This window comes from Perissodus microlepis, chromosome 10, assembly GCF_051167445.1.
Source record: "Perissodus microlepis isolate ML-2025 ecotype Zambia chromosome 10, ASM5116744v1, whole genome shotgun sequence".
Lineage (NCBI taxonomy): Eukaryota > Metazoa > Chordata > Actinopteri > Cichliformes > Cichlidae > Perissodus > Perissodus microlepis.
The window spans coordinates 22,807,083-22,828,999 of NC_140470.1; the positions used below are offsets into that span (position 1 = coordinate 22,807,083).

The window sequence follows — 21,917 nt, forward strand, 5'->3', positions numbered from 1 at the left end:
CTTTACCTAATGAAGTCTATCAATGCTATGTTAAGCTAGGCTGAGTTCTTTGTTTGTGTCCATTTCTGCAAACGAACTTTAAAACTGACCGAATTTTACTATGGCAGGGCAGTGATTTCAGTTTTATCGCATCTGTCAAGGCATGGCAAGCATGAAGGTCGACATAAACGCTTACCAAATCTTTCCAGAGTTTCTAAATAGCATACAAATGCGAATAAATCGCTTCGGTCGTGCGTTAAAAGTGGTGATTGGCAGCTGATCACATATTCTGCAGGTGTGCTTGGTTGCTAAGTAACGCACAGAATGGTCAGGGGACGATAAAGGCAGAATTTGAAGCATTAGATTAAAGACACTCTCTCCTAATTATATTTTTTACTAGTATCATTAGCTGAAGCAGTTTTATAGTGTAGCAGTTCACTGAATGGCAAGTGATTTGGTCTTTAAGTCAGTTTAATTGGAAATGGATCGATACAAGCGCCAGATTAGACTCCGTTGTGACAGTGGATTATCTATCAAACGAGATACACCCGTGAAACCAGCGCTGACCAGACGAGACCGTAAGAAAAACACTGTAATACACATTTTAACGCAGTCTACATTAAAACGTTAAACTTCAGGTGGCTTACTTGTTTATTTAAAAGTTAAAGTTTTAATCTTGGTCTGAGCCTAGTTCTCATTGTGAGAACAAAAAGGTGTTGGGAAATATATTATGAACACCTTCATGTTTCTTATCTCAGGTTTTAACTGCTTTTCTAAATCTGTTAAATCCACTGAGTGTAAACCTAAGAGGAGATCTAATATATCTATTGATTGTACACTTTAAAAAAGTGTTCTCATTAAATTGTTCTCTGCATCCGTGCTTTCAAACTTTAAGAGCACAGGAAACTTCTATTCCGCAAGCATTATGAAGCTTTTCCAGAAGAACCTGAGAGGGAAGTCACGAATGACTCCACGGTCAAACCAAAGAGCCCAGTATCTGTAAGTGTGCCCAGATGTTTTGTATTCATGTAAGATTAACAGTCATTGGTGTCCAATATTTACAAACTCACAATTATGGGTGACAAGAAGAAAATATGAAGGAATCTACATGGAGAAAAAAACAAGTGAATGTTGATGCTGAAGCCACAAAGAGTCCCCCAATAAACTGGCAAGAAGTTAAAGTGACATGTGCATTTTGTTCTAGAGAACGCATACATCAGATTATGTGAGAAAAGAGTGAAGAGCAATTATTCAGAAAAATAAGGAAATTAGTGTTTGGTTGACGATTTATTTGTTGTAACAGCGCTTCTTGGCGATAAGTCTTATACTCTATTTCCCCTTAACGGTGCATTGAGGAGCTGAGTATGTGGGTGAACAACCTGCCAAATTTCTCTGCCAGTGCCAGACAGATATATTGCCCTGAAGAATTATTACAACAAAAAAAATCAGCAACCAAATACAAATTTGACTGAATAGTTTAATAAGTATAAAAAAGCATTCGAATCATATGCTATAACCTTCAGTCACCAGATTACAGTTTTATTTACTCCCCTTTCTATGCTTATTCTTTTCACACAGGCCAACACTGTACACCATAAATCTACTTTTAGCTTAAGCACTCCTGCATTTACTGAAACTACCAGACACAAAGCAACCTTACCTGCCATTCAGGTGACTGTAGTAGAGGCTCATGAAGGTGGTGAAATGTCGGGTAAAGAAGACGAGCAAAGCTTGGCAGTGACGCCAGAAAGCTTCACATTATCTAGCATGGAGACTGCCACAACTTTCAGCTCTGGTGACACAGAGGATGAGGACTTTTTGGACTCTGCAACTTCTAACAATCTTCCCTCTCCAGAGATCTTCAGAAGAGAAAACAAGGGTGTGTCTGAGTGCATTTGTATGTGTACATTTTTGTATGTCCACAGCCACACTTGGTCTCTCACTTTTTCTTTTTTTTTTTTGTCTTGATAGTGGAAACCTTCAATTTTTCCATTGAGGAAGACCTGCTGGATCTCCATCGTCACATAAAAAACTCCACTTTGTTGGATGTCAGCCATGCTGAGAGCATACACATGCATCATCCCCCTAACCTTTCTACCATCCTGGGTAATACTAGGAAAAAATCTCAGGCACACTTTAATTTTACTCAGTCATGTTTGGTACGTCTTTTTTTTGCAAGCTCCTTAGACTCCATCTGATAATTACATTTAAAATGTTTCTCTTTTAGAAGTAGCAAATGAACAAAAAAAGGAACAGTAACTTTGTTTTTATAGCATATTTTAATGTTCTTAGAAAAAATGCCAAGTATGCTTTAATTAAATGCAGTCTTATTTATATGCGTACCCAAACCATACCCGTGTGTCTGAAAAGGAGTAACTCTGTCTGCAGATGCCTCCACTATTCTTGCTGAAAAGACCTGTGAGATCAGGTAAGTCTTCTCAGTTGAATCTCAAAGCGTTTAGTACTTGTGGTTCACGCAATTTAACTGCTTCATTCCTTATTATTTCTTTATCAAGCAACAACAGAGAAGCCGGATCTGCTGATAAAGTACAAAATGACTCGTTGAAATCAGGTAAAGGCTCTCATTTCATAAGAAACATATCTTCCTCAAGTAGTATTCAGAGCATGACTATTATTGCAAACTACACTTGCCAACCACTTTATTAGGAACGCTTGTTCAATTCCTCACTAAAGCAAATGTATAATCAACCAATCACATAACATCAACTATGTGCATTTAGGCACTGAGACATGATCATGATGACCTGCCGAAGTTCAAACCGAGCATCAGAATGGAGAAGAAAGGTGACTTTGAAAGTAGCTTGGTTGTTGGTGCCAAACAGGCTGGTCTGAGTATTTTATAAATTGCTGATCTACTGGGATTTTTCCACACATCCATTTCGAGGTTTTACAGGAAATTGTCAAAAACAAAGAGGGAATATCCAGTGAGCAGCAGTTCTCTTGGAGAAAATGCTTTGATGCCAGAGGTCAGAGAAAAATGGCCTGACTGCTTTGAACTGATGGGAAAGCAACAGTAAACAAATATTTAGAGCATTGCAACCAAGAGGATCTCTGAATGCAGGGCTCACCAACACTGAGTAAGAGAAGACTGGAACAATGTTGCCTGGTCTGATGAGCCTCGAGTTTTTCTGCACAGTATTCACAGGCTAGAATCAGATTTTGGTGTTAACAAAATAAAAGCATGGATCGACCATGCCTTTTTAGCAGCAGTTCATGCTGCTGGTGGTGGGGGTGGTGTAATGGCATGGAGAATATTTTTCTGGCACATGTGGGCCCCTTAGTACCAAGTGAGCATCATTTAAATACCTGATTTCAGTCTAATAGAGCACCTATGGAATGTGGTGAAACAGGAAATCCACATTATTCATATGCAGCCAACAAATCTGCAGCAACTGTGTGATGCTATCATGTCAATATAGGCCAAATTCTTTGAAGAATGTTTCCAGCACCTTATTGAAGTCAAGGAATTTGGGCAGTTCTGGAACCAAAAAGGCGCCCACAACTGTATTAGCAAGGTGTACCTAATGAAGTGCCTGGCAAGTGCATATATTTCATATGTATTTTAAAATCAACTCCACACACAGAAAATAAATAGATATTGTATAATTATTACGACTACTTTTGTGGTTTCTGTCCTAAATTTGCAGACAAAACCTTTAAGAGGAAAACCCCACCAAGAGTAAGAAGTCATCTGCCCATTTATTTACATCTGTTTAAATCTGATATGATGTAGATCATTTTTATTTTGTTAGAAACAAAAGTAAGAGGGATCACAGCCATGATCGAAATGACTTTTATTCCACAGCTCAGCTACAGAAGACCTATCTTGTGTAAGAAGAAGGTTTCATTCAAAAGTCCTGTAATTGCTGAGACCTTTGATGGAAAATGCATACCAGCCTCAAAGTTAATGACTCCCAGTCTCAACAAGCCATTGCAAATGTCCAGCCCACCTGAGGAGTTGAAGCCTGATGCAGAGATCAGCTCGGAAGAAGAAACATTAGCTCTGACCATGTTGCTAAAAAGGTCTGTCAAAACTAGCCATAAGAAACCCAAGCTCTTTGACTTTGCCACTGACAAGGAGAGAGATACTCTCTTTCAGGTCATGAGAGAAAGATATGTGAAACTCAGAAGTGTTACTTTATTTCCTTTCACAGCTGTTTAGTGCACCGAACCATCTTTCCTGCCACATTTGAAGCTAGAATAAGAAAACAGAAAACTGTGGCTTTACCCCCTCATCTGGATTAGATTAGTCTAATTGTAGAAAGTCCTATATGAAAATGGTCTGTAAGTACTTAAAAGAAGGAGAGAAGAATCTATGGAACAAACTTTAAATAACATTTAAGAACTAATTAAAGAGACATGGCGTTTATGTTAATATGAAAAAAGTGTGATGTGAAATGACCACTAGATGGCACATATGTATTTACCTTTAAAAACCATTGTCTGTCTTGTCCATACAGTGAGCTTTTCCACCTTTAAATATGATATACGTGTGTCTATATATATATGTGTTTTTTACTTGTTGTGCTTGTCTATATTTGCATTTATTCTCGTGATATGTGTTACTATAGACTTTCTAAATGAAGAATGATTTAAAAGCAAAGTTTAAATGTATAAGATGTGTATTTTAGGTATACTCCATCTATATTTATGTATATTTGTCTTTGTCCTCAAAATCTGCATATGTATTTGATTCAGAAAGTGTCTAAAGCAAATAAAAATACATTAAAATGCCTGTTGTGGCAATCCCTCGTTCTGTGTTTGATGCGTTTCTTACAGTTAATTATTTTCTCAACTGTGTCTTTCAATAATATCTGAAGTGTGTGTGTGTCAAGCCGTTCAGCAGTCGCACTTAGATAATTTTTTTTAGTGTGAATAAATTTCATGCTGTCACGATTCCCGACAAAACATCAACACAGCGAATCCACTCACCACGTGGTACTTATACCAAAAATATCAGCCAATCAGGTAATTTGTTGTAGCAGCATTGGCGCCCGGTGAGCCAATCAGAATAATGTAGTGGGTTACCAAGCTGTTCCTGTGACTAATGCGTGTCATATGACTGTGACACCCATGGAGACAGTTACAAGAAACAAGATTTGGTCGTGGATTTGAAAACGGAAAGAGACTTTCTGTACCGAATTCATTTTGGTACAAGATGCCTCCGACTCTCTTTCAGAAACTTTTTAACAAGAGAAATGCGTTTTCATCGCCGCCCCCGAGGTGTAGCAAAGAGGACCCAGCTTTCAGGTAGCTTATTGTGTGCGTGCGTGTGTGTCCGTTTGTGGTTTGTGTGTAGGGTTGTGCGTGTGTACGTTAATAATATTTATGGCTTTCGCTTTGACGTCTGAAAGGAATGACAGCGTATTTGGAGCAACGCTTATATTGAACTCGAGGCACTCTGCAGATGAGCGTTGTGTAGTTTGGCTGATTTGACATCAGTGTTGGAAAAGTGTAGAGTGACGTGAGAGACGTGTTGTGCCTTGTTGGTGCGGTTAGCTACATGCTAATGCTAGCTGTTGGACGCTAGCGAGGCTGCTGCACGCGTTGTCTTGGTGGGACTTGACTCAGCTTGTTAGCCATCACTTTTTTGCTCATATAAATAATTGTTTATGTCAGCTTATAAGTGAAAAAAAAACGCTTTATTGTCATCCCGAAGATAGTCAAATGGTGCTTGCAAGTTACAGTAGAAGTATCTTGCTTTCTCTTTGTCTCTCCCTTGCTCACCCCCCCCTCCTCTTTCCCCTTTGTTTCTGTGGTAACAGCATTGTGGCAAGAAAAAACGCACGTGACAGTATTGTCGCGCTCTTTTGTAGCTTATCTTTGGCTGGATCCTGATAACTTGAAGCTAATTAGAAGTAGCATCCCTCGACTTTGCCTCTGTTACTGTACTCTCTACCAGACAACAGAGCAGGACACCGTGTGCTCTTAATGGAAGCACATGTGATCGCTTCAGTCGGCCGCTGACGCGTCCCATACCGTGCTGCTGTGTCGGTAGACTGTTGATGCACAGTGTTAATTTTACTGAAATAGCGCTACATGGCGTCTGAATATCACCTAATATTGCAGTGATGTTAAATAGACAAGTGGCTGGAGTTTACTTAGAACACCGATGCTTTGAACAAATGCAAGATGGCTTGTAGTGATTATAATATTTCCTGCACGCGTTGCTTGTGTTCCACATCCACTAAAGCAGATAATCGTGTCATTTCCCATGTAGCTATAGAAAACATTTATCATTTCCAAACACCAGTGCTCTTTGATATTTACCCTTTAAAGATCTGGTCATGTATTTTAAAAATTAAAGGCAAGTTAACGCAGTATTGCGGCGACATGTTGCCCAATACTGTCAGGCTTGCAACTGGGCGTCCTTAGCATATATAATGTTTCCAATCATAATCTTAAAACAAAGTTTTATTTATGTATGGAGTACAAAACCGATGTAAGCTGCATAAGAACTCTAAGGTTACATTCAGCCTGACATGTCAATGAATCATTGAGCTGAATGGGAGTTGATTTGCAGTCTCTCTGTGTATTTTCTCTCACACACTCAGGGTCAGGTCTGCCACCATTGGAAAAACGTGCTCTAAAGCTTTAAATACACTGGCATTGCACAATGTTTCTCCCACCTTGTCACTCATGGGGAAGATATTTACCTGAAAGCGCATCTCCTTGTGGTGCTGCTTGCACTTTGGTCCATGCCTGAGCCAGAGCACGTTCCACTGCCATAAAGGTGCCCTGCACCCAGTGATATAAATGCAATCTGTGTGTGTGTGTGCGTGCGTGGAGGGGCGGGGGGCTGACTGGCATCAATCCCAGAGCAAACAGGCAGGCAGCAGGCTTTTCTGTTAGCTCAGTGGTCAGCTGTGCTCTTCATACCTCTGGCATAAGCTTCCCATTCATCAAGCATGAAATGCTCTAGAGAGGACAGAACTGTGTGGAGACATGGTTGGAGAGGGACACTTGTGTGGTAGCAAGAATAGGCTAGGATGCAGCATTAGGAGTTTCTGCATAAAAGAAAAATGGTTAAAAGAAATTAAAAAAACACTGAGTAGAAGGTCTAAGGGAGGGGAATCTAATGGGACAGGGTGGAACAAATAAGTTGGAGGATGAAGTGGTTAGCAAATGAGCATGCAAAATTAAAAGATGGACAGAACAGAGAATATAACGTGACTGCAGTCTACTGACAGAGGTGGCCTGCAGAAATGATGACGTTAACAGTATTCTGAAGTAGAGCAGGGCGATGTGACAAAAAATATTTATCACGATATACATTTGAAAATTTGCGATAATGATATAACTGACGATATAATTGACACTAGACAAAATACTTTACAACTCCTCAACTTTATTAGTGCAAAAAAAACCCCAAAAAACATCAATGTATTTTCACTTAAACAGGCAGCTTTTTTAAGTGCATTAAAGTTATAAAAAAAATTAACAGTGCAAATGCAAATTCTTTGCTGACAGTTTAACCAAAAGGCATTTCCAGTGGAAATTGGCCGACATATCCTCAGCATAACCATGTTTAATATCCACAAAACTTAAAAAGAGGTTATACACACACACAATACAGTAATATTATGTTGAAGCACAGTACGTATCACTCCGCGAGGCGCCTGCCTACGATAGCCGTGATGCTCCGACAATCCATCAAGCGGTGCGGCTTTGTAGCTTAGCAAAGTTGTACTGAAACATTTGACAGATTTTCGAGCGCCGTGTACCACATAAAATCGTTTCGAGGTCAGTAAACACAACCAGAATTCATACATAAGGCACACGGGATTATAATCTGTCGATTTTCAGAAAAATCAAAGGATTGATTTTAAGTGTGCCGTATTTTCCAAATAACACGGTAATAACGACGGCCCGCTAGCATGCTCTACCAAAAATAGTGCTTTGTTGTGTATCTGACGGATGAAAGCCAAACCAGTTCCACAGCACTGAAGTTGCAGCATTTTTACAAACCAATTCTGGTTCATCCGTTTCATTCAACGATCTGCTTTCGCTCTATGTAAACAAAGGCACTGCGCATGCGCGCTTTACCCATATTCTATCGCGATATTTCATTTTCCTATCGTTGCCCAACATTACACCGGTATTACTGTGAACGGTATGATATAGCCCAGCCCTATTCTGAAGTATTTTTTTAAAAAGCACTGTGTGAGAATTATACCATGAATAAATTTGGCTGGGTAGGATGCTGCAGTCAATTTCAATCAAGACGTTAAAAGAAAATGACCTTAAAAACCTCTGACAGGTGGGGGGGGAAAATAAGCAAGCCCAGTGTGACACCAGAAATAGCTTTTTTTAGTTTGTACATCAGGCTTATTATTGGCATTTTTCAGTCTATATTTTTTAATATCCAGAAGAGATGAAGTTTTCCTGTTTTGCAAACCTCTGGCCTGCATACTGTATCACCGACACCATGCACTGCCACACCACTCCACTGTGCCCTCCAGAATACCATAGAGGGCAGTAGTTTGGCTGACCCTGAGAGGAAAGCCTAAAAAGACTCCTGTTTCCCTGGCTGCGGCACCTGACTGGGGACGGCATACTGTACATTACACCAAAAGCCTTTGGCTCATCCTGTAGCCAGTCTGAGACCTGATCATTAGCCAGTAGCTTTGTCCTCCCACTCACACCCAAACTGCTTGTCCTGGCAGCCTGCTGAGGAAACTTCCTACATGACCTGCACTAACAGACAATATACGAGTAAGAGAGTAAAAGCAGATTTACTCAAATTTGACATTTTCTGTTTAATATATAGATTCGTGGAATTAAACTTTTTCTATGGTAAACTAGGACTCACCTGTTTCCTTTTCAAGTTGATATAAAATGGTCATAAGTCTAGAAAATATAATAAAACTTTGGTGAATTTAAAATAAATTAAATTAGTACAGTGTATTGTAGATTTAGTAAATCATGTTTGACAAGCTTATTTATTACAGCCTGTGAAAATGCATGACGTTGCATTTGTTGGAGTACTACTTTTTTTTTTTGTTTGTTTGTTTGTTTCTCACACCGTGGAATTTATCTTTAAAAATGTTTTATTTATAGTTTGGGAGAAGTCGTGTCTCAGGTTCCTGATTGGCAAGGCGTCCTTCCTCCATTGCGTACTTTCATAACTCGGTGTGTCATGTGAGGCTTTCATCAATCTCAGGCTGTCATGTTTGTTGAGTGATCACATGGTTACCAAAGTTGCTGGCAAAAAAAACCTAAGCACCTCTGCAAGTGTTGATGAAGATGCACACTTTGTTTTTTTGTTTTGTTTTTTGTAAGTAATGCTCTCTTCTCTTGTATCCTGTTGCTGTTTATCTAAAGTTATGAATCAACATGTGATCACTCGTACTGTCTCAACCCTTTTATCGCATCACTATCTTAAAAAATTCCCAGCTTGACTCTAAAATGAAAAACCCATCACAGCGTTTTTATGTATGCTTGTTCTGCTCTGCTCTCTGTTTGATTACTTTCTTTTTAAACACTCACTGTCGGTAAACTGACATGGATTACTGTGAATGTTATAGCTTTATTTTGCAGGGCTGCTTTCTTCCCTCGGTGCATGCTTGTGTGAATGCTGCAGGCGTGCCAAGGTTCTGTAAAGACAGCGACTGTCATTGGGTTCCTATCGGGGCTATTTCAAGTGGCCACACTCAGGCTTCTCAGAACTGCAGGGTCATAGTAAGGATATAATTTGATGTTAAAGCTGCAGGGGCATCGCACACTTTACAGCGGTGCGCAAACGCGTTTGTATTCGTCACAAACTTTTCAGTATGTGCCCTTTAGCTTGATATTAAATTTCTATTACGCTCTGTGAGCCAAAGGGTCAGTGTCTATTCTACTATTTAAGCACAGTGTAATTATGTCTACATGTGCTACCAGAATGAAAATTATAGCGCCAGAGGTTGTATCAAAATGTTTTTGGCAGTGAAATAGCTGTTCTACATTACCTTTAGTATCCTAGCAGGTTCAGCCGTGAAATCTAAGCAGGGCTATTAAAGATGTACTGAAGGCAAAGGTAGAGAGGCAAGTTTCAGATGGAAGGAATATCTGCAGAGGGCGGGTAGTGGAAATATTAGACAAAGGATGATCAAGATGGAGGGGCCCAGCAGGTCGAAAAGAAGAAGACCACAGAGGAGGCTTGTGGATACATATATTAAAGGGGGACATTCAGATGGTTGGTGTGACAGAAGAGGATGCAACGGAGAGGGTGAGATGGAGGCAGATGATCCATGGTAACCCACGGATTGAAGAGAAGAAACATCATCTACCAGTTAGAATGTGATAACTCAAACCACAGGTTGAAGTAGGAGTTTTAATTGGCCTTCGTGTGTCCACAACATGCGACCTCCCTGCAAACACTGTATGGATCAATCAGCTGTCTGCCATGTGAAGCTCATACTGAGTTTAAGGACCTAAAGGAGTGTCCATACTGAAAGCAGTTCACTTGTTGGCTGTAGTTTATAGTTAACAGCTTGTCTCTAATGGACATTCAAGGCTCCACATGCTTAGGGTAACCCTCTAATGTCTTTGGTTCTCTGTCGTATGTCAATCAACACTATCCTTTGTTGTCATTGGTAATCGCCTCGCCGGTACCCCTAGCCTCAAAGTTTTATATAATGCTTGCTCAAATTGCGTCACCAGTAGTTGTTTTGTCTGTGGTTGCTTGAAGATAAGGCTTTTATGGTTTCTGGTTACCAAGTCACTGACATTTCCAAATGAATGCTAGGATGATTACTTTACATTTAGGTAGGCCTGCTTATCCTGTGGCGTATACGCATTAAGGAACTCCCTATGTTATTTGCATGGTACAGTAATGAGAAGAGTTATTAGTTTATTTGCTATGACTGATTTGTTGTTTGACATTTCTACTGTATAGCAAGTTTGCACTTGACCTTACCAATACATTACAGATGTACCTGGGAAGATCAGAGAAAATTACATTTGCTTTTTGTTATACACTGGATACTTGGGGCTGATGCAGAGACACATTTTTGGGTATTGAAATTCTTTTTTATTTGGATAAACCATTTTTTTAAATTTTTTTTTGTAATTTATCCTAAATGTATATTGAAGAAGCTTTTACACATAAGTGAATTAAAATAAATCGGTAACTTAGCACCACATAGTAAAGGTATTGATGAGACTGAATATTCTCAGATACGAAGCTGTGGGAGTAATTTATTGGAATTTTGAAAATCAGAAAATTCATATTAACTAATTAGCCTACATTCAATCTCTAAATGAGAAGAGTGTTGAAAGGAAGAAATGACAGAAAGCATGGTGAGGGAGGTGTTTTGATGCAGTTAAATGATATTTGCTTTTTGAGGCGAAACTGAATCTCTCTATCATATGATCTTTTTTTTGCTTACTAGAATTTGATTTACATGTGCAGCACTGACCGTTTGCCCCGATTTCTACGTGACTTCCACCAGTACTCTTCAGCTTGATGTTCCGTTCATGTGATTATTTGTGAGAAATAGTCATACACTCGATACTCCCAACTCAGCTGTCACTCATTTTCTGTCATGTGTTGCTGATTCAGAAGTTGTCACACAGAGTTAATCCAGAGTGTACACAACCTCACTGGGTAAAGATAAATGCGGAGGATGTGTATAGTAAGAAAAGTTAGAAGTAAATAAATAAATAAATAAAAAAAAAAAAAAAAAAAAGTGTTCCCACTGGTTAAACCTTCCACATAAAACACAAGTGTTGTCAGAGAATACACTTAGACTGGGCTCTACTTTTTGCTTTACTTGCAACCTTTTATTCAGATATGGTGTTTACAGCTAATTGATTATCTATTATATCTGCCTACTTTAATCAGCTAGTCTCTGTGTGTCTGTATTGTAGGTGTGAACCGTCATCTCAGGGTGTTCCAGAAATGCTCTCAGTATCATGTGACTGCTGGAATGCAGAAGTCCTCAATGCTACATAATCAGCACAGAAACTAGCTGATATGCAGGTAGTCAGGTGTTTTCAGAGCGTGTGTGACAATACGTTCACTGTATTGTGATGGTAGTTCCCCTCCCCTCATAAAAAACTTGGATCCTCGGATTATTTTCAGTAGATTAATTATTTAATAATGAATAAACAACTTGTTTACCTTAATCAGTTGATTAATGAACCTTTTTTCCATGGAGGTTTCTGTTGGCTTTCTCCAGCAGCAGAGGAGTGTTGTTTCTGTTGTTTGTTAATTTTCAGACTGTATACCATTTCACAGATACACCAATTCCTGCAGGGAAGGTTTCAAATTTGACAACTAGGCAGAAGTATCTTCTACTTCTTGGGAAGTATTAGCACTTGTCTGAGTTTCTGAGAACATATGTATACAATATGAGCTGATGAAAGCTTGGATATGTCTGAAAGATTAGATGTGTTAACTGCGTTTCAGGGTCACATAGTGATTTATGTATTTATAGTTGTTTGTATTGCCTATGTGCCATGCTGGAAAGTAGCACTATGGCACAGAATGACCTATAGCTCACAACTAGCGGTGCAGCTGGTACTGATACATGTTTTACATCAGGGGGTTTGTGAAGGTGCATGAGCTGTGGTAGGAGCTTTCCTATGCTGTCAGTACATGCATGTTGATATATGACTTCAGTAGTACTCCTGTGTAATGATCTCTAAAGTCATCACTGAGCAGGCTTCCCACATGGAAAGCTCTCTCTACTTTATCTAGATTCTTCTTGGTGTGGTTTTCTTGCTATTACACACAACCTTAGGGTCAGCGGTTTCAGTCTTTACGCCTGACTTTGGTCATATGTTGCCGCTTTACTTCCCTGTTTCTGTTCAATATTTGTCAAAATGCACTTTGTGCTCTAAAATTTCAAGTAGGGATTTTCAGCAAATAGTGTGCAGTATGTTCAGTGTAGCTGCCTTTTCAAGACAGTTAAGCACCTGTTGATTTTAACATGCTATGACACCATCCAATATTACCCAGTGCTGTAGCCTCCACAGACGGCCCTCTGATGGGAAGCTGTAAAAAAAAAAGAAAAGAAAAAAAAGTGAGGTGGAAGCAGATGAAAGCTGAATGAACAAGAGCAGTCGTGCCTTACGTTCATGTAGAAAATTAATGGTTGTGTGTCTGCAGTCTTCGAGTAAACCTATAACCACACAGAACCAGTGTGTAACCACATTAAGGAAGGAAGGCTGCTTCTGCTAACATTAGCTACACTGAACAATCGTGTGTGTGCGTGTGTGTGTGTGTGTATGATGTCATGTTATGCTACACATTTCAGCTCGTAATTTAATGTTAATTTTGAGTTCACATGCCATATTTGAAAGCTCTACCTGGGCTATCAGATTGTGATCGATTTTTAAAAGTTTCCTGAGCATTTTCTTACTTTTAGATGAGTTTTTAAATGACAAGTAAATTAGTCATCAGGATTCAAGCACATGCAGTGAAATTCCAACTAACTTGAACTTGGGCTTTCAGTTAAATGGCAAAATGCTGTATGATGGGGAAGTTTTTTTATTTGTTTTGTTTTGTTTTTCATTGTAGGAATTGTCCAGTTTTATGACACTGTTGACCCTCTTGTGGTTGCTGGCTGCAGAAATGTCTTTTTAAAACACAAGCTGCTGCACCTATCGGAACCCTCTGTCACACACAGCCGGAAGAACGTCACACAGCTTAGGCAGAGGGGATGTTTATGTAACTGTCTCTCTGTCTCGAACACACACACACACACACATTCTAGTGGCATGAGAGAGCGAGAAAGCTAGGGCTCTTCGAGGTCAGTATAGGCTGATGTTTGATTCAGTACAGTCTAGGTAACAAGGCTGCCACATTTTGACCTTTATCACTTTACACCTTCCATGGAACAGCCGTGGAAGGTTTTGCGTCAGCGTTGCAGTTATATCAAGTTAATATGAGTGGAGAATATGTGACAAGGAATGTAGTTTAGTATTTAAGAATGGGACAGTGACCATTTTTAGGTTGTGAGCAGCCTAAATAAACTGGTCCATTTCTCTGAAGTTCAAGTTGTGGGGAACTTCATTGACAAGGTTTGGCAGCTTTATGCTCTTTCTTACCCCAAATGTTTTTTATATGCAGTTTGTTCTACAAGAGAAAAAAACTGCATGTTTAAATTAATTGGAGAAAGAAAGAGAAAGCTGATGAATAAGGGAGAGAGGAAAAAAAAGAGCGGGATTCAGAAACAACAGACGAACAAGTCCCTACTGTCACTCTCTTATCACAGCGCTTTCTGGCTGTCAGCGGTCCAGACTCAGTGCTGTTGCCGCCTCGGTACTGTCCAGCACACACAGTGTTCCTGCGATCACCTGATAGTCTCATGTTGTTGTGTGAATTTAGTTCACCGCTATTCTTAGAACCTGGTTTGACTTGGAGAGGAGAAGCAATAGAAGAATAGAGAGAGGGGAGAGGGCTGGGGAAAGACTGGCAGACTCGCAATGATGCCCAGGTAGGAGTCGGTAATGTTTAACCTGGCCTTTATGCATCCAAGTGGGCACGGTGGTGTTCGTTAAAGGAGGTTTGTGTACAATGCTTGTGCTGTTACTCTTAGGTTTGTTTTCTGCCCGAGTGTTGGGAGCTACAATGTGCCAGCTGGCTGTTACAAGCAAGACCGTAAGAAAGGCAGTCGCTTTTTAACTGTCAGCCTCAGTGGCATTGAACAAGATAGAATCAATCTGTTGAGGTCAAGTTACATAATATAGATTACTGAGTTTGTGGTGAAGCATGCCTGTTGGCTTTGGGTGAGGGGAAAAAAAACACTGCTCATGTATTTGGGTGGAGTTTCTGTTTTATATCTATGTAATGTCAAATTGATAACTGTTGCCACAAAAGAAGGCGATTCACTCATTTTACATCCTGATTGTTTCCATCTTGTTTTGTTTAGTTTTCTTTGTTGTTTTTTTTAATGAAACATGCAGAAAACATTCATGGGTGGAATGTTTTTTTTTCTATCAACAGGTTGCTCAAGGAAATGAAACCTTTTTATACCTGTGGTGCTCAGAATTTGAGTCACTTTTGGTTCAGACAATTGCGGTCACAGCAGTACAAGCATGTAACAGTCATGAAGTCATGTGCTGCTTTTATGAATGACTCCCCTCTCTCCTCTGTCAGTGCTGTGACTGTCACAAGCTCACTGATGGGGTACTTCCTCCTTCGCACTAATTTTCCTTGTCTTTCGCTCAGAGTGTTGTGTTTTGTTTTTTTATGTTTGTTGTTGTTGTTGTTTCTTTGTTCTTTGTCAGATATCTTTCTTTATCTCTTTAGATTTCTGGATTTTTCTAGGTCTGTTTTCTTATTGTGATCTGTTTGGCTTTTGTTCTTTGTCTTTCATGCCTGCTCTTATTGTTAAGTGCATCTTTGGTCTTTAGCTGTTTAGCTCTCCTCTTTTGAGTTTATTCTTTGTTGTTTTTGCCGGTGCTTATAAAAAGATTTGGCCTTTTTACATCTTCTTGCTTTCTGTCCTATCTTTATTTTATTTTTTCTTTGCTTCTCTTGTCTTCTTCACTGTTATTCTTAAAACAAAGGGAGCACTGAGCCTGGCGTCAAATTATGCAGATTCATTCTGGGTTGATCTGTAAACAGCACGTCATCTTATTTTGTAAATGTCGTACCCATGTTATTTAATTGCTGTCATTTCTTCCTTGTTAGCTGTGTTAGCTATTTAAGCTCTGAAAAGATATCCGTTTGTTAAAGCAGTTTGTGAGAGTTGAAACTTCACATCTTAGATATTACTCTTAGTGCCTCTTACGTAGTGGTGTCAACCAAATTGATCTAAATTATAAACTGTTGTCATATTAATAAATTAACCACACATGAAAAGCAGTGATCCAAAGACGTATGTGATACTTAGATGAGCTAAATATTGATGCTATGCAATTTGAGGCCATTATGTAGGCCATAGAGGAATTATGCCACCAGTTTGGCACGTAGACTGAACAAATAATTGTTTTTTTTTCCCATGGATAAAATTGGAGGTGCAGCTATTCATTTATTCTAGTATTCAAGTATCCTATCGATTACTTGATTGATTGATGGAACAATCAGATAAGAAGTACTTTTGTCTTATTAAGGAGTAATAACAAGTATTAAAAAGGAAAAACGCAGGTCTGTCAGAATGAACTGCTCATTGGTTTCCATTTTAGAAATTGCAATGTTTTTAATAGTTTAACTTTTGATAGCTGAATGAAAACTAAACCTTTTTTACGTTGATGTTTTTATGTGTAAATTATGGCCATATTAAGCTTTTCTTAAACAATCACAAGGACAGAATTGTCAGGGTATACATGCAAATTAAAGTGATAAAGTAACTAAAATAGCTGTTACTGTCTTTTTTGGAAGGCTTTTTTAACAGCAGACAAAAAAAAGAGTTCTCACGGTATTGTCTCCTAGATGGGGTAGATTTGTTTTGTGTTCATTTGTATATTCATGTAAATAAATGTTACTAAAGCCTTGAAATAACAATGTTTTTCTACACCCCATGGCTCACTTTAGTCTCGCCCCTACTTGTTCCAGGTATTGCTGGAATATAAATTTGGGTGGCTGCCGACAGCCTTCATCGGGCTGCCTAATTTAAGCACTGTCTCTCAGACCAAGTAAACAGTTCATCTGCATGTTTTATTTTAATTTCTGTAGCTTATCTTTAGTTTTTCGCTGTGTAAAACAAATAGCATTGGATGGGAGTTCCCCTTTCTTGAGCACTTGGAAGGATCAAAGCAAATTATTTTTACTTTAAGGACTTTTTTAAAATAATTGAGTTTTCCGAGTTACCCAGTGAGTCATTGCAGCCTTAGATAAAATCATATCTTTAAAACAAAATGCTGAATGCTGGTGATGCATTTCATTGTTTAGTGCCGACCATATGGCTCTGGGCATGGTCTCCCTCCTGTATTTCTACTTCTCAAAGCACCACATGACTTTGGTTTGACAAGTTAACACTAAGGCTGCATCATAAAACCCCCTCCTCCCTCTTGCTACTCTGCAGGACTGAATAAGTTAGCCTGTAAGAATGCTGGTCATATTTTGACATTAGTGTTTGGTAAATAGTAGCTCACATGCAAGGCATAGACCTTTTCTCTTGGACACATGACCATGCATGACAACACAGGTATTCCTTGCCCCATTGAAGTTCACTTCCTACAAAAATGGAATCCTGCTTTTGAATGTGTGTGTGCTATTTTGATGGCAAGATTGATGGACTTAACAGTTCTTTTTCCACCCCTCCCCGTCAGCCCATTTACTATAAACACTTGTGTTTAGGGACACTCCCTGCTCCCCAATAAAAGGCTATATTTAGGTCAAGCTCTGTGCCCATCTGCCTGACCCATCTATCCTTCAGATCAGAAAGAAATCCCCTACCATCATTCAGTCGATCCAATATCCTGTCATCTTTATAGCTGTCACTAAATCAACCAGGGGGCCGAGTTTCCCCAAAAGCACACGAGGATTCTGGGAGCCTAATGAATGGCTGCTAGTAGTCACAGTGAGTTGTAAATATACAACATCATCCTTCAAGTATTACCTGAGATGGCCATCATTAATGAGATGAGCTGAGTGAAACCACAGGTTACTTAGCAACAACCATGGAGCTCTGGCTCCCTGTAAATGGCTTAACTGTTACTTAACAGCGGTCCAGCGATTCCTGCCAGAAGAAGAGTACTGGCATGAAATTTCACAGCAGTTTACAGATACTCTATATTTCCAATGTGGCTCAAAGTCTTATTAACTATTTGTGTATTGTAATGATATTAAGAATTTGCATTTGTGAAAATGACTTTTCATTTAAAGAAAGCCAAAAGTTGTATTTGTGCTCACAGTTTTTTAATCATGCTGTAATTCTGGCAGTGGATGATGGCTTAGCAACTTGTCAATGACGAATCAAGTCATCTAGTTGAATTGCAAAGTGGTCACACAGGCTGATTAGTTACATGTGCATCTGTGAAGGTACGTGCTGGAAAGAAAAGGCATACTTTGTATTATATTGTTAATGTGTTTGCTTTCTTTAATCCAGTTACATAACTGACTGTCTTGGGTGACTTCTTTCTAGCTAGGTACACCATGAATCTGTTAGGGTTAGACTGGTAGTACGTTCTCATGGCATACTTTGTGTCTCCCTATCGACTCTGGTATGACATGGGTGAATGACAGCTGTGGCATGGAGAACGCTGGCTCTGCCATAGCTGTGGGATGAGTGACGGCTTAAACTGTGCTTATTACAAGGTTGAAAGCATGTCAGATTTACATTTTCTCTTATGCACTGAGCTCTTCCAGTTTTCCGCAAATGAGAATTTTGCTTTGCAACAAACTCAAGTACAACTCCAAAACATCAGCTTCAAAGATATGCTTAGGATCCACAATGTCAATGTTCAAGTTGCATTACTGCAAATGTTCTTTGCAACCTTTACAGTAATGCTGTAATGTCTCCCATGTTTGTAATTCAAAACATTAGAGCAGGACTGCATCTTGCATGTGTATGTTCTGATTTTGATTTTATAATCCACAAAGTTATGTTTTTGCTCTGCGTATTAGTTTCTGCGCCAGATTGTTTCAGAAGGTATTTTGTTACCACATTATGATGTTGTTACTAATGTACAGGTTTCTTGGATATGGCCCATAAACCATCAGATATGTAAAAGATGTGTGTGTGTTAATTCACTCCCATGTGATCCCACTTTTCTCTGTCCATTATTCCTCCCATTTAGCTGGCCACTTCCCCAGTTGGAGCCCAGTCAGATCAGGCTGATAGTGTACCAGGACTGCGAGAGGCGTGGCAGAAATGTCCTGTTTGACTCTGCCGCCAAAAAAAGGGCTACAGAGGAAACCCCCATTACTGTAAGTCATATGTCGTTTTTGTTGTTGTTGTTTTCGTTTCCCCCTTCGTCTTTATGTGCTTGTGAGCTGCTGACATTTGGGACGTTTCCTAATTGCTGATTTTAAAATAAAAAATAAATAAACAAAGAGGTTCCCACGGGAACAAATGATGCACTAAAATAGCTACAGACGCTGTTGCAAAGTCTAAGATCTTTGTAAAAATTTATGTATTTACAACTACTAACTTTTTTTAAGCCCGTAAACTTTGACTTCGAAAGCTCAAAGAAAGTTATTGTAGATGAAAAAAGATAAGAGCAGTGACACATAGGCAGGCACAAAACAGAAATCAGTCACGCTGCCGTGACATACAGAAAGTCATGTGCCTGATTCACAAAGTCCAGAGGACACTAGCTGCACCTTAACCTGTACTGCACCTCACTTCCCCACAGAAAGTTAAAAGACAGGGAGTGCACCTGGTTGGGCTGTTTGTGAGTTTGTCTTTTTGTTTAAGATAAGGAATTTCTTTTTCACAAAAAACCTGCTGAATGAATACTTATAAGTACTCTTATAGTCAGCATTCTAGGGCAAGAATGCCGCAAAGGCCATTATTACCTGAAAACTCTTCAAACAGGAAGTGTCTTTGTTTGTGTCACTAAGCCTAGATTTAGACGTAATTGCCAGCACACCCATCTAGTGAGACTTGAAGATGGAAACTAACTAACTTATGCCATATAACTACCAGCTTTGGGTATATTTTTGAGTTGGTGACAGTCACTGCTTTTACCCTTTTTTATTTCTTTGTAACATAACTAATATTTTTATACTGCTGCTGTTTGTTCCTTTCTGACCCTGACCGGTTTGTTCTGGTGCTGTTATCTCCACTAATAATAATAATAATAGCGTCAGCTGACAGCCCATGCGTAAGCAGCATTCTTTCATCCTCACATGACAGCCATGTCACTCAGTTTTGTTTTTTTTTCCTCCTCCCTTTCCTTTGTATTTATCTTATTTTGTTTCAAGCATTTTAATTTATTTACCTAAATGTGTCATCTCTGCCTTCTCTAGCTGCCTCCTTTTAATCTATATCACTGTGATGACCTCATTAGCGTCCTCTGCTTTTCTAAAATAATCTGATTGTTTTTGTCCTCTACATTATCCGTGTAACAGTTTTATATATATTTATAAGTCACTCTCTATCTTTACAACTGTTAGCTGCAGTCAGATGATATATACATACGTGCACTTACTGGCATTTAAAGATTGTTTTAATATCAAATCTCACTGGATCATCTATTACTGTTCTCACGTTCACCTGTTCTCACTTGCTCTTGCATGTGAGAAAATGACTTTTCTCGACCATTGCTTCACACATCTGTCTTAACCTGCCTAATCTTTCTCTGTACCTCAGCTGTCTTTCTTTCGGTCCTTGTTGTCCTCCATAACATACCCTGCCTCCCTTCCTCCTGTCTTTCATGTCTTTTGACTTCTCATTATACACTTCCCTGTTCCTTCTCCTCTCATTTTACTATCTCTTCTGTTGCCTCCAGATTTTAGGACTGTGTTTTGCTTCCCCTTAGGTTTGTCTCTTTGTCTGCTGACCAGATTTCCTCTGCTTTGCCATACCTTCTCTTGCGTGACTCATCCACTTGTCTCATTATCATATCTATAAGTTTGACATATTGCAGGCACACGTTCACTTCCTGCTTTGCTATATGGCCACCTGACATTGAAATATGGATGGTATATTTGCTTAACTTCCTGAACTCATTCACCTCAACTTATTGAAGCGTTGCATTTAAATTGGACCTGGGCCACGTACTGTATACAGTAACAAAAGCAAGAGTTATGTTGTGTGTATGTTTACATGTCTTGCAGAGTGGCATTTGTTTGCAGTGAGGACATAGATACTGCACCGACCCTGCTTACTGCATTATGTGTTTGTTGCTTGGGTTTGAGTCAATATTTTGGTGCATTCTGCAGCATTAGGCCTTTGCCAGTTACTCTTTTCTCACATGACAGGTTTTTGGCAGTTCGGATGAATTTATTTCTGAGAAGAGATTACAGCTGCAAAGCACAGAAAAACAGAATGCCTAATAGAGAAACAAGGGACCAAGCAAGAGAAGCTGGACAAGGGGAGATATATGTGATGGGGTCAGCAAGAGTCAGGAATGAAGAGAAAGAGGGGAGATAGTGGGGAAGAGGAAACTGCAAGAAAATGGAGAGGAAAAAATGGAAGACGGCACTTGTTCTGATATAGAAATAGATTTTCAAAGGAGAGGAAAAAAGCTGCAGGAATTGGAGAGGGACGAAGTTAGAGCAGTTGAGGGAGTGGAGAGTGGAAGGGGGAGGGGGGGAATGATTGCAGTGCTGCTCAGTCACGAGTTTTCGAAAGAGTCATATGACTGGCAGTCACATGCTTGCGGAGTCTGTGTACATACCTCACACTGCACTGCAGCAGACACACACACACACACACATCCATGTGCCTGTTTGACACATGCATGTTCGCAGTGGCTTCATAACCGTGTCTGTGCTGCAAAATGACCTTTATAAGTGAAAGAAAACATAAGCTGTATGCAGCAGGATTACGTAATGAAGCAAAAACCGTCCTTCTACTTCTTTGCCTGTTTTCTTTCTCTCATGCTGTTTTTCTCTCACAGCATCTCATATTCCCTCTGTGTTCTTCTCTTTTTCACTGTCAGCAACAGTGGTTTCAAGTGAGCCATTACCAGAGCCTAGTCACTAAAAAGAAACCTCACACACACCCTCTCCCTCCCCTTCCACCCTCCCTAATGCATTCCTCTTGAATAGTCTGCCAAGTTAAGAAGGCGCATGACACAGGCTGATTGAGATCACATTGCTTTTAGCTAGCTGTTTATACAAGTACCTCTAGATTGGGTTTCTGTGGCTTTTGACCTATAGTTTAACTGTATTTATGTTTCTCAACTAAAAGCTTTACTTCTTATGATGATTTTTGATTGTAAGAAGTCAAGGGTCCAATTTGAAACTCTGTATAAAATGGATGAAGAACACTCTTGGATATGTACTCTCTTTATGCTTACGTTAATAGTGGTCTGTATAATTGATAAACACCCCACAATACAATCTTAATGACCTTGTCTCTATTTCCACA

The 21,917-nt window shown here is 39.4% G+C and overlaps 2 protein-coding genes across 6 annotated transcripts in view; both read left to right on the plus strand.

Annotated features, from left to right (window-relative positions):
• The first annotated feature begins 288 nt into the window (after positions 1 to 288).
• LOC146379451 (uncharacterized) lies at positions 289 to 4,746 on the plus strand. Of its 2 annotated transcripts, XM_084941283.1 has the most exons (9): positions 289 to 557; positions 875 to 978; positions 1,558 to 1,858; positions 1,951 to 2,085; positions 2,368 to 2,407; positions 2,496 to 2,551; positions 3,648 to 3,679; positions 3,806 to 4,023; positions 4,155 to 4,746. In XM_084941283.1, exons 1-9 carry the CDS (start codon positions 461 to 463, stop codon positions 4,243 to 4,245), a joined length of 1,074 nt encoding a protein of 357 aa, XP_084797409.1. In that variant the 5' UTR covers positions 289 to 460; the 3' UTR covers positions 4,246 to 4,746. The 2 variants fall into 2 exon arrangements, with proteins under 2 accessions (XP_084797409.1, XP_084797408.1); XM_084941282.1 differs by having other exon boundaries at positions 3,806 to 4,746.
• Positions 4,747 to 5,042: 296 nt separating this feature from the next.
• The window catches only part of fnip1 (folliculin interacting protein 1), a 38,626-nt gene continuing 21,751 nt past the window's right edge, over positions 5,043 to 21,917 (plus strand). For 2 of the 4 annotated variants that reach the window (XM_084940710.1, XM_084940712.1), the window contains exons 1-2: positions 5,043 to 5,250; positions 18,676 to 18,805. In XM_084940710.1, the coding sequence (XP_084796836.1) occupies positions 5,159 to 5,250; positions 18,676 to 18,805 (222 nt within the window). In that variant the 5' untranslated portion in view covers positions 5,043 to 5,158. The other 2 variants (XM_084940711.1, XM_084940713.1) reach the window with 2 other exon arrangements.